This window comes from Ictalurus punctatus, chromosome 16 (genome assembly GCF_001660625.3).
Source record: "Ictalurus punctatus breed USDA103 chromosome 16, Coco_2.0, whole genome shotgun sequence".
Classification (NCBI taxonomy): Eukaryota; Metazoa; Chordata; class Actinopteri; order Siluriformes; family Ictaluridae; genus Ictalurus; species Ictalurus punctatus.
Window position 1 is genome coordinate 5,514,191 of NC_030431.2, and position 13,771 is coordinate 5,527,961.

General features: G+C 37.8%; 1 protein-coding gene across 42 annotated transcripts in view; it reads right to left on the reverse strand.

Moving 5' to 3' along the window:
• Positions 1-4,119: 4,119 nt before the first annotated feature.
• The window catches only part of LOC108277079 (calcium/calmodulin-dependent protein kinase type II subunit beta), a 72,859-nt gene continuing 63,207 nt past the window's right edge, over positions 4,120-13,771 (reverse strand). For 41 of the 42 annotated variants that reach the window (XM_047161015.2, XM_017489421.3, XM_047161007.2 and 38 more), the window contains 4 exons: positions 13,064-13,139; positions 12,759-12,853; positions 8,420-8,654; positions 4,120-7,025 (listed from right to left, as the gene is read on the reverse strand). In XM_047161015.2, coding sequence (XP_047016971.1) covers positions 8,422-8,654; positions 12,759-12,853; positions 13,064-13,139 — 404 coding nt within the window. In that variant the 3' untranslated portion in view covers positions 4,120-7,025; positions 8,420-8,421. Of the gene's footprint in view, positions 7,103-8,419; positions 8,655-12,758; positions 12,854-13,063; positions 13,140-13,771 lie in introns of all 42 variants that reach the window. The other variant, XM_053686718.1, reaches the window with a different exon arrangement.

Below are 13,771 nucleotides of genomic sequence, written 5' to 3' on the forward strand. Positions count from 1 at the left end.
TGTGTATATGTGCGCTCCAAGTTTCAAACAAACAGGGAGCTCGCGGGATTGCGTCATTGGGGGATGAAGCGTCATGAGCGGAGGTTCAGCCCATAAAACATGTATCAACGTTTCAGTAGCTAAATGGGTGGGACTCTAGCTCCAAATGGATGGGACTTCAGTTCCAAGTGGGCTGTACAAACCTCCAGAAGACTTTGATTGGTTACTGTAGTGTCTGTCATGTAAATTAAGCTGTTGGGTTTTTTTTTTCCAGAGGCAATATGGCAGCTTGACTGAGTTAAACTTGCAGTTTTTCAATTTTAAACATTGACGTACTGAATTCCCAGATTATGTAGAATCAACAAAAGGAAGTGTATTTTATTTGTTAAATTACTTTTTAAAATCCGTTTTATAATGTGCTTTCTGTGTATCCACCAGGTTACAGTGGTAAACTCCAGGACATTTACACCAAAGCATTTTACCCAGGATTGTGCAGTTTGTCATACATGCAATCCAACTGTGTTAATGAGTAATGTCATTGTATATGCAGAGAAAATGCATGACACCTTTTATCACTATGGACTGTAAATATATGTAAAATGTTGTTTTTATTTCTGAGTAACTTGTACATATTTTGTTGTGAAGGAATACACCTAAAAACAAAATCAGTGAGCAATAAAATAATAATGTTGTTACACGTTCACCTCATTGAATACAGTTATATTTCGTTTAAGTTTCCATCTTGATACTGTTGAATTTTAAAATGAATATTTAATATTAGACAATTATTATATGAACTTCAATCTTCAAATAGAGTGGCATTGGACATGCATACAATATCACTTCTGGATTTTCGCTTAAATTCCGCTCATTTCTGAAATCTCGCCTACTTGTGGGGTAAGTACCTCCCACTTGGAGGTAAGTACCACCCACTTGGAGGTCTCCAGGCTTTTCTGCCACCTAGTAAGAATGTAAATGTTATATCTTCTAGAAAGGAATTTAAAAAGTTGTAAAAAGATGTATTTACTCACACAAAATACATGCAAAAAATATTTTCTTCTGGGTTAGCAGTGGTTTTCGCCTCGCCACTCTTCCATGGATGCCATTTTTGCCCAGTGTCTTTATGATAGTGGAGTCATGAAAAGTGACCTTTATTGATGCAAGAGAGACCTGTAGGTTCTTTGATGTTGTCCTCGGCTCTTTTATGACGTGCTGGATGAGTAGTTGCTGTGCTCTTGGAGGAATTTTGGAAGGTCGGCCACTGGGAAGGTTCACTACTGTGCCAATTTTTTCCAGTTGGAGATAATGGCTCTCACTGTGGTCCTTTGGAGTCCCAGAGCTTTTGAAATAAATTTTTTAAACCCTTCACAGACTGATTTATTTCAATCAACTTCTTCCTCATCATTTCTGGAAGTTCTTTCAGTTTTGGCATAGTGTGTTATTTGGTAAGACCATTTAACCAACTTCATGCTGTTAAGTAAATAACTATCATTTAAAAACTGTATTTTGTGTTTACTCAGGTTGCCTTTGTTTTATGTTAGCTGTTGTTTTAATTTCTGAAACAATTTAGTATGAGATATACACAAAAACAGAAGAAATCAGGACAATTTTTTTTCACAGCACTGTAGTTGGAAGAATGGATTCCAGTAAATATTAGCAAATTCTGGAAGCAACTGTGACATATTCAATCATGAAACTGAAGCTGAAAAGAGATTGGCTTGTACAACAGGACAATGATCCAAAACATACCTCAAAATCAATCATGAAGTACACTATATAGCCAAAAGTGTGTGCACATCTCACTATCACACCTGTATGTGCTTGTTGAACATCCAGTTCCAAAATCATGGCTGTTAATATGGAGTTGGCTGTTATAACAACCTTCGCTCTTCTTTGAAGGTGTTCCACTAAATTTTGGAATGTGACACATTGTGATTTTGGGATTTGAGCCCATTCAGCTATAAAAGGATCAGTGAGGTCAGACACTAATGTTGGGCTAGAAGGCCGTTTGCTTAGTTGATGTTCTAATTGATCCCAATGATGTTCAATGCAGGCGAGGTCAGGGCTCTGTGCGGGCCACTCAAATTCTTACACACCAAGAAGTGTTCTGCAAGGAAAGTTCAAACAAGAATGGAAAGCCTCCTAACTGGCTAAACGTTTGTAAGCTGTGATATCTGCCAAAGGGAATGTTACTAAATACTGACTTAGTAGGGTGTTCAAACTTTTGCACAATTCCTTTTTGCCCAATTTTTAAAAATCTATTTTTCATCAAATATAAAATAATCTGTTCAGGGCTGCCTCAACATTTGCATACAACTGTCTAACTGATTATTTAATACTGTTATATAATAGTACACTATTATGACTCATTTAAATTTAGCATTTAAATGTAAAATCTGTATTTGACTCATTCCATCATCACAGATACTGGATTTAAAAAAAACACACAAGAACCATTTACAAACTGCTGACTGATGTGATCAGGGCACACAAACAAGCTTAAAGAGTCTTGTTAAACAAAAGTACTAAGATAATAATGTGTTTCTACACTGGATCTGTGGAGATAGCGGTCAGCTGCTCTCCGGATAGCACCGTTTGTCCTTAAAATTTATCCTGTATGCAATGTTTACATTATTTACAGCCGTGTCATTCAGATAACTGCTCACTTTGGGTTATTACCTAATGTGGCACAGTAGGGCACAAATGTTTTTTGTGAAAAGGATAGCTGTGGGGGAAAAAGCCTTACTCTTGGTGACAATATTCTTTTTTTTTTTTTTTTATTGGTAACATATTGATAACATCTTAACACATTTCCTTTAAGTTATATGGGAGAGAGAGAAAACACTGGAAGAACAGATAAGAAGAATCAAGAGAAACATGGGACTCATAGTAAACAAATTTTCTAATAATCATATAAATTTCACATAATCTCAATTTACATTATATATATATATATATATATATATATATATATATATATATATATATATATATATATATATATATATATATATATATATATATATATAATCCTCCAAAAATGAGACCTGAATGATACATTTTTGAAGGCTCAGTGTTGTACGAATATATATTTTTTTAAACAAACAAAAAAACAAAAGAAAACAACAACCGACTATAACCAAAAGAGGGAAATTCTGGAATTAACACTACAAAGTTATTGGCTTGATGTTGTAAGAGCAGCAAGGTAGCACTGTATGTGAAACACAGTACTGATTCACTTCTGATTCATTCACCCTCCTCCACACACACACACACACACACACACACACACACACACACACACACACACACACACCCTGTTTTAGGCCATGAGGTTATATCATTCATTCCTTAACAGACTCATTCCTTAACGCTGCTTTATCTAAAATTAGTTGCCTGTTTCAGGAGGTGAAATTGCAAGATCTGCAAATACCAAAAGTCACATTTTTGCTTAGCTGGTGAATTTCTTACGGTCTATTGCGATATGTACAGATATTGGTGGATGGGACGAATGATTTTATACTGCCACCAGTGGGGAAATTCTCAGATAGGCATTGCATGTGCTCGGGGTGGAAAATACTTGAGTAATTGTACTCTGTTACTATACTCAATAAGTAATATTATTATTGTGGCATATTTATACTTTACCTGAGTGTTACTGAAATGGAATACTTGTTCTCATAATCAATTACAATTCTAAGAAAAACCTTACTTTTTACTACTTGGGTCTTATTTAGTCCTTGCAGGTCTCTTCTTCTCTCATCTAGCCATTGAGTATACGCTAAACATGGATAGAATGGATACAGTTTAGCAATCATTTCAATTTAAGGCATCTAGTCAAGTTCAGCAACGTAAAAACTATCCACGATCGTGCTAATTTGCCATCTGCGCTGAGCTTCTCATGTTACACAATCAGTGTGTGTCTGAATATGGATAAGAGACCAGACTGCAGTGTTGAACTACCATGGATGAACCCCCCACACACCCACACACCCCCTAGCCCTGGCTCAGTAAAATGTTTCAATATGCTGGAGAAAAAGAATAGTTAGTATACAAACGAGACGTCTCCTTTGCGTCCCTAGAAGGCATGAAAGCATGTTGAGATAAGTTTAGCTAATTTGCTATCCTTAACTGCCTATATTTGACTAAGGTAGCCATGTTTGACTAGCATCAATTCCAGTAGCTAACATAATTGGCTACTGGAATTCAAATTCTAGCTAAAGGTCAATGTTGGTTATGTACATGATATTTTATTTCAGATTAATTCTTTAGCAAACTACATAGCATTAGTCATGCACATAATCAGCAAACCTACAGAAACTGAATGATGTTTTCAGGCAAAATGGCATAGTTGCTTATAACAATTATAAATAAGTAAGAGAAGTTAGTTTTCATATGAAAACATGACAATACTTAATTTCATCGGTTAAAAACATTTAAGTTTAACTTTTTATTATTTAAGTACATTTCAATTTTAGAAAAGTTTTTTTTTTTTTTTTTTTTTTTAACTTTTACTTGAGTACATTTTAGGATGCATACATCTTCACTTAAGTATAATTTCTCAGTATGTTTTCCACCCCTGGATTTAATCCATGCTGAATTCTTCCCAGGTCCACCACCAGAGATGCTAACATTATGCAAACTAACATGAAGAGATTCAGATATTGAAAAAGTGTATCTGAAACACCCATTTCAAAGCTACCTCATGGCACATTTCAATTAGGATTGCCCAACACTGCTCAGACAACACCGAAACCCTGTACAAAAGCATGCCATACAATCATCATGACACGGTTTACTGTGATAGTCAGAATTTATCATAATCATCTTCTAGAGACAAAAATAGTCATATACACTTACAAAACTCTGAAAATCAGTAGCGGTAGCATAATTCACCAGCATTCAGTAGAAAAGAAACCAAGAATCAAATGAAAAATAAAATTCACCAAAAAATGCTGCCAAAATTCATGCAAGTTAATGGCCACCAAGATTATGTTAGCACTACATAGCTGTTTTACAAGATATCTATTTCGCTAAAATTAAACTCCGTTATAGATCTCAAGGATTCCTTGCAATACTAAACACGCAGAAAGAAAGGAAAGAACAACACTACACTAGAGTATGCTGACATGCTGCTTTGATTGCTTCAAAAAAAAGTTCTCACACGGTTCACCATTCACAAAGAGCTCTTCTCTGAAGTGATGTGTGGGGTTCAGAAACATACTACAAAACCATATTCACATTTCAGAACAAAATGTAAAAGAATTAGAGAAATAAATTGAAATAAAATCATGAAAAGAAATAAAATCAGCAGTCTTCCAGTGAATTCCAGTCTTGAGAATTAAGTGCTCCTCAGACAGTGAGACACCTTTAAAAAAAAAGGCTATTTAAACTTAATTAACAGCATTTTAAAAAATCAGTCTCATGCACACATACACACACTTGTGTATCCCTGATACCCATGCAGTGGCTTTTTCCCATTCTTTTCATAATCTAGGAGAAATCAAATGGTGATTCTTTACTGCATACTGCAGTTTTATTGCATACTGTGTCTCATATATATGGGGAAAGCCCTTAAGCTTTCCATTCATTTTGATTAAACTAGGTTCACATTCAAGAGGTCAAAAGAAGACTGTTCATCCCCATATCAGTGAGGAACCCATGAAATATGGCCCCGTCACACACTTTCTAAAAAAAACCCAAAAAACCCCCAAAAAACCCTAAAATAAATATTTTTTAAAAAATGCAAAAACAATGTTAATACTCTGTATATAGAGAAATAAAACTAAACAATGAATGACTAGACTTATATAAATATTTCATATACTCTCTTTATCTTAACTGTTAACCTGATGATCTAAATCCATAATGTGCCTTAATAACTCTATCTCTACGAAATCTTCCTTTAGGATTGTCCCATACTGCAGGAAATACCGTGCACACAATTTGTCGCTCTTCTTCCAAATCATTTCAAATCGCATCAATTACTCTAACAGTGCAGTCAGGCTGTGCTTCCGTCCTCAATCGCGACCTTAGATTATTATAAACTATTTTAACAGGGGGACTTTAAATAAAAAACCCTCCACAAAACGACTTTCCTGGGAGCGTGCCTCAGCAAACCCATTAAAAAGGCATGGGTATCAGTTAAGACGTACAGTGTCCAAACGATAATCACCTAGCTGCATGAAAGTGAGACGGACACGGTTAGCTTCGGTCTGAATGGTGCCGTCTTCTTGTTTTATGTATACAGTAGTAAGGAGTCACGCATTTATACCCGCATTTTTCATGCTGCCGAAGTAAACTTCATTTGACTCAAATCGACAAATAAAACCGCCACTAGATAAAACAAAGAATCCTTGCTTCCAGGATAAGTGTTCAAATCGATTTACATCAATAATTTGACTATTTATACATTATGTTTTTGACTAAATAAACAACAGAACAACATCAATACTTTAAAATAGAAGTGGTAATAATAAAAAGTAGTAGCCATTACAACAATCATAATAAAGCTGATATAATACTTCGTTAACATGTGAGCTATTATAGTGAGGAGTGCCTGGGCACACAGGTCATAAGGCCAATGGAGACGAGAGTGAGGCAGGGAGAAGGGGACTGTGGGGGTAACAAGGCATTGAACAGGCTATAACATTGAACCTAGAGTCTGTGCTCACTCTCCTGGACTGATAATAAGTGTTCGTGAGCAGTGGGGTGTTTGTGTGTGTGTGTGTGTGTGTGTGTGTGTGTGTGTGTGTGTGTGTGTGTGTGTGTGTGTGTTTGTGCACTGGTGCCAATGTTGTGTGTTATGTATTGCAAAGGTTTGATGTGGAGGGGAAGTGTGGCAGGATGCAACTATCGAAGAGCAGTCCAGTAGGTGGAGACACAGGTATAGGTTTTGCATGCAGGCATGGACAGATGTGACCAGAACTGGAAGGCTGAAAGCTCCTGAGCTCTCCAATGCTGGACTCTTCCTGCCGTCCCCGCTGATCCTCCCTCTCGTTCTTCTCCCCAAGTGTCAAAACACCTCCCGCTGCCGCCATCCCACTCTATAACATACACCCGAATGTCACAGAGCCATTCAAAACACGTTATTGAGGATGGGAACAGCAGGAAAAATGGATAACTGTAAATGTAGAAGAAATTTGTTAAAAAGATTGCTTTAAGCCTTAATTTGATTATTACAATGTAGTCCATGAATTTAAAAGCTTATGCCACAGTGCTGTTGAATGAATTATTCTATGTTATCGTTTCTATAGTAACATTCACAGGGTTTTGTAAGGCAAATGCTGCACATAAAATTTATTGATCTTATTTAAAATAAAAAAAGACTATTTGTTTATTTGGTGAATTTTTCTCTATGGACATTTTTATTTAATATTTATGGAAGGAGTCTCTTTGTAATGGTATGTTTTTATGACAAGGAAATGCCTTCAGGACTTTTCTGGTTTCCAGGTAATGACAGGCTAAATTATCTTTTTTTGGTCTTTTTAACTTCAAGAGAGAGACAAAAAAAAGACAGAAGCTGATGAGGAAACAACAGTTTATAGCAGTTAAATCTGTTAAAATGAACTATAAATGGTTAAAAGCACTATAATACTAAATTGCTCCCAATAGTTGTATGTGGGAGACAAAGTCCTCGTATTACTTTTGAGTTCCAGCTCGAAATTACTCAAGTGGCAAGGACCCTTTGAGGCCAAATGGTGAGTTCGGGTGGTCAACTATGAGATTACGCAAATGGACAGTGCCATGTCAAAAAACTGCTTCAGAAAGAACTGTGTAAAAATGTTAACTGGAGTCATATAGTCACTGGAACTTTGCATTTTGCTTGTATACAAACAGGATGGGTCAATCCTTTATATGGATTTCTGCAGGGTGAATACACCAGTCCATACAGGATTTTGTGGCGGATTTGTTTTGGCCAAAAATTTTTGATTTTGCTGCTTTTTTTTTTTTTAATGTAAAAAACAAAAAATTTTTTGTGCTTTTTGCAGAAAACTACTTGAATTTACGAAATTGCAATTGCACGACATTGTTTTGTGTCTTTTGCATCAATGTTTGTTGGTAAATGAGACCTTTTTAGCTGTACTCATGTTTGCCACACGTGAATTGAAGAGGACTTCGATTCGGCCGAATGCGTGTTGTGATGACGTTACATGGCGCGTCTTGGCCCAAATCTGCGGCAATTTTAAAAACTGATGTACATACATCAGTGATATGCACACTGATGAGCATATAAAAAGGTTGGGCTTGGGTTTCCCAGTTGTTGGAAAATGATGTCAAACGAATGTAATGTGACACCACTGAACATTAGCGTTAACTATTTCAGATCTCCTTATCACAATGTGCACTGTCACACCCTTATACTTCATGCACTGAACATACATCAGCAAAGAGCAGGACTGCATACTAACTGGAACTCTGTGTTCTATGTGTCTGTTACCTTCACTGGAGTGGGGCAGCAGGAGCACCCGAGCAGTGGAAATGCACATTCTGCCATTTGGAGTCACGGCGATGCCACACACGAGTCTCCTCTGACTGGCTGCTGCGCGGCCGGCCCTGGCCATCCACATATTGAGTAAGCCGGATGTAAGCGATGCAGGCGGCATCCTCGCCAATCAGGTGCACATGAGGGTTCAGGATGGTGGTGTGGATCGGCTTACTGTTCTTAGACAGCACTGGAATAGAAGTGCAAGAGTTGTTTGTCATGCCACCATGAACATACGTAGTACATTTTAATGTATTGATCATTGCAACAGGTTATATGCGACAAGTTAAATCTAGGATTAAACAGGGTTTGTTTTTTTTTGTACAAGCCAACAACGGAAGGATTTACCATTAGGAAAAAAGGTCCTAGTTTGAAAGGCGGAACCAATACCCATTCACAGTACACTGTTTTTTGCTGGTATTATGCTGGTGTACTGTATTGGCAGAATAGTTGTGCTTTATACTTGTCTCTGTGTAATGCTCAGCACTACCGTACAAGTTCTCTCATGTATGATGGACTATTTCAGGAGGCCTGTAACAAAGACACAGCAAGCAGCTCAAAAAGGAGTGACTGAATTCATCGGTAACAGCAACATGGTATTGTGCAGGGCTCTCATGGGCATTTGCTGGAGTGGGGCCTGGCTGAGCACCAGTGTTTGACTGCCATGGATGAAAGACTCTTGCAACAACTCCCCACAGTCAAGCAACATCCACAAGGCACCACCAAGAGCCCAATTTATACAACAGCATGCTCAAACCCCTTCCAGTTGCTGTCTCCATAGGGAGCAATCAAAAAGATAAGATTGTAAGCAACGTCCTTGTACACATCTACTCCTAGCTGGGTTTTTCCATTGCTCTCTCACTAGCACTGTTAACCAGTTACATTTAGTCAACCAGTACTGGTTGCCACTACCACTTTTACTATGACCTTTAGAAGAAAATTTAAGACTGTCCCAATCTTCAACGCCTTTTTTTTTTCTTTCAGATTTGCCTGCTGGCACAGCTGCTTCTACCTTCCACACTGCACAATCTAGATCCATGGACACATGCTGTCATCTTGACTGATGCCTTCCAGCTGCTGTCTGTCTGACATTCTCCAGTCTGAAAGAACAGTGTTTTACAGCACTGAGCGAAAATGGAGGAATTCCAATTCAGGAGTGCCTGATTCCGATACATCTCTTCTGTTGCTAACACCAAGACCAATTCTTCCACCACATGAACCTTCTCTTCCTTGCTTAACCCCCCTCCTACCCAGAAAATCACTGACATTGAGACATCCATCAGTCTTCTAGACATGGTGGAACAAACACACACTCAGAATGTGTGTCGAACTTTGTGCATATTCAATGCATTCTCCCAAGTGTGACGTCCTTACAGCCACTGAAACTTGTACACAATGCCTATGTTTTCTGTCCTCATCCTCCATGACTGTCTGCTTGCCTTTGACACTGTGAAACACCATATCCTTATTTCCACTTGTGCTGATTTGGGAACAAAGAGGTGCAATATGACCTGGTTCTTGTACCTACAGGATCAATTCTGATCATTCTTGGACTTGTACAAATTAGCCTTTGTGTCTTGTCTACCTTATGAATTTGCCAGATGCTAGATTTCAGGTTTGTACATCTGGATAACAGAATACACTATATGGCCAAAAGTATGTGGACACCTGACCATAACACCCATACGTAGGCATTTCCCCAAACTGTTGCCACAAAACTGGAAGCAGAGTTGTTTAGAATGTCTTTGTATGCTGCAGAATTACGATTTCCCTTCACTGGAAGGTGCCCAGACATGTTCTAGCAGGAAAATGCCACTATGCACAAAGTGAGATCCATGAAGACATGGTTTGCCAAGGTTGGTGTGGAAGAATTCAAGTGGCCTACACAGAGCCCTGATCTCATCTACACTGAATACTTTTGGGATGAATTGGGATGATGGATGTGTACCAGCATCAGTGCCCAACCTTTTGCACTCTTGTGGCTGAATGGGAACATATCCCCATAGCCATTTTCCAAATTCTACTGGAAAGCCTTCTAAGAAGATTGACAGTAGCAAAGGGAAAACACCTCAATATTAATGCCCATGTTTTTGAAATGGGATATTCAATACTCAGGTGTTCACCAACTCTTGGCCATGTAGTGTCTGCAAAATGAATGCATGTAAATGTTTACAACATAATGCCTGTTCGCTCAAACTCAAATTACCTTTACTGTTTATCCTTTACCTGACCCCCTGCCTATAACTTGTCAATATAAACACTCACCTGTTTTCAAGTCTGTGTGTTTGTAAAATAACTTAATAAGTAATTTGCGCTATGTCTTATCCAGGTTTTTAAAAATATATTATAAGTGAATAAAAACGGATGCAGCCTTATTTAGGAAATGTATTAATTGTATTAGTTTTTGTTAGATTGACTATATACTGTCCCATTTTGTGAGTCTTCGGCTAAAAATGTCTGTTAAATAAATACATTTACAGTCCCCTCTGAAAGTATTGGAACAGCAAAAACAATTCTGTGGTTTCCGCTATACATTGAAGACATTTGGGTTTGAGATCAAAAGATGACTGTGAGATCAGGATTTCAGCTTTCACCTAAATGTGTTTAAACAACTTAGAACATTGCACCTTTTGTTTGAACCCACCCATTTTTTCACGTGATCTAAAATATTGGAACATGTGAACGATAGGTGTTTCTCGTTGCCCAGGTGTGCCGTGCTAGATTGACTGTTTAAAGAATTAATAGATTTGAATGTCTACTCTTGGTTTGAACCCTAGATTTCACCTGTGAAGCCTGCATTTGTTGTTAAAAAAGGATAAACCAACATGAAGACCAGAGAGCTGTCTATGGGAGAAAAGCAAGCTTAGTAAACTGGGAAAATCAATCAGAGCAATTACACAAGCACTGGGCATAGCCAGTACAACAATTTGGAATGTCATGAAGAAGAAAGAAACCACTGGTGTACTAACAACCATACATGGAACAGGTTGGCCAAGGAAAACAACAGCAGTTGATGACAGAAACATTGTGAGAGCTTTGAAGAAAAACCCAAAAACAACATACATCACCAACAACCACTACAGGGCAGGAGTGACGGTATCACAAGCCACCATTCAAAGAAGACTTCAAGTACAGAAATATAGAGGCCATACCACAAGATGCAAACTACTCATGAGCAGTAAGAATCAGAAAGCCAGATTGGAATTTGCAAAGAAATACAGAGATGATCCACAAAATTTCTGGAACCAAGATTAACCTCTATGTGATGGAATGGCCAAATCGTGGATAAAGAAAGGATCTGCTCATGATCCAAAACATAGAAGCTCATCTGTCAAGCATGGTGGAAGTAATGGCAAGGCTTGGGCTTACATTACTGCTTCTGGAAGAGGCTCACTGATCTTTATCGATGATGTAATTAATGGTAGCAGCAGAATCAATTCAGAAATCTACAGAAACAATCTGTCTTCCAATTTACACAGAAATGCATCCAAATGAAAGGAACTTCATCATACAGCAAGACAATGACCCACAAAGCATTGCCAACACAACGAAGGACTTCATCAAGGGGAAAACGTGGATAGTTTTACCCAGAACTTAACCCAGTTCAGCATGCATTTCACCTCCTGAAGAGGAGACTGAAGGAAGAAATCTCCCAAAACAAACAACTGAAAGAGACTGCTATAAAAGCCTGGAAAACAACACACACACAAAGATGCAACAGTTTGGTGATGTCAGTGGATCACCAGCTTGATGCAATTATTTCAAGCAAGGGATATGTAACCAAATATTGCGTGTTATTTACTTTAAGACTATCTGTTACTAAACATTTGCTCACCTAAAAATTGGGTGGTCTGCCACCAAAGGTGTTGTTTAACACTTGTAGATGTAAATATGAGGAAATTAAATTCTAATCTATCGTCTCAGATTCATCTTTTGATCTCAAACCCAAATGTCTTCAATGTATAGTGAAAACAACAGAATTGGCATTACTCTTCCAGTACATTCAGAGGGGAATGTAGATGGCAATCCCAAAAACATCTGTGGCTTGAAGTGACAAAGATGCACTAGGTTTTTGATCACAGATAAAGATAAGTTCAGATAAGTTCTTGTTAGTGTACTGGCACTTTTAGATTCTACAACAGTGAGAAAATGAAAGAATGTCTGAGTTGGTCTGAGGTGTCCTTTTCTGGACTCTGGTAAATTCTATACATGGTAAATATGCATAAATTCACAGGACCATGAGCAGGGCAAAATGTGTATTTTATAATTTTGAAGATCATTTTAGCTGACTTACAGTTCTCAAAGTAGAATCGATGGAAGTCCATGCCCTCTACTAGGTTACCCAAGGCCTCGGGTTCAAACGAAGTAAGTCCAGGGTCACAGATCTTCCTGTTAGAAAAAAAAAAAACCAAGCATAATTTATACATTACTGTTGCCAGTCAACCAGTGGTGATGGCTATTTCTGCACATAGTCACAATATGACTCTATGGAACACTCATACTGTGTTCCATGATCAGGTCTGAGATCAGGACACATTTTCAATAGGTTGTATATATTACTGCAAGCTAATAATAGCACACTAGGACACAGTGACTCACGCGTAGGCCTCAAAGTCCCCATTGTTCACAGCCTCAATTAGCTGCTCTGTGATCTTAATGATCTCCTGTTTGCGTGCTGGACAGGGAACACAAAAACCCAGCACTCAGTCACACAAGACAAATAGTAAACACTCAAATGCTTTTTCTTTCTTTCATACACTCGAAAAAAAATTCGGAAGGTACACCTGGAACACTTATTATGTGCTCAACAGGCTCATAAGCAGTATGGATGTATTTTCAAAGAGAATGTATGTTGGAAATTGTAAATAAAACAAAAAAAAAAAGCCTTTGTACAGTATCTTGGGTATCTTTTCCATAATGGTTTCAGAATATTATATGCAGAGAAACAGTTGCACAGAAACTATTTTAAAAAATATATAAGCTTTGTTTTAATAGGGCAGTAAAATAAAAATGCTTTTGTAAGATTGATCACTAACTACATTTCTTATTCTTATAAAGCTTGGTAGAGGACACAGTTGCTGCAACCCTTCCAGTGAACAGCCACAGATCAGAAATAGTACATCGTAGACTCGTGCACTCACCTGACTGCATCTCATACAAAACACTTGATCCAGGCGTTCATTCCTTGGCTCATTCCTTCTTCCCCTCATGACACTACCTTCTACTCATATTTATGCACATACAGTAACCACACATTATGCCTAAAAATGTGTCACTCCAGAACATCTATGGATATTCAAATTCAAT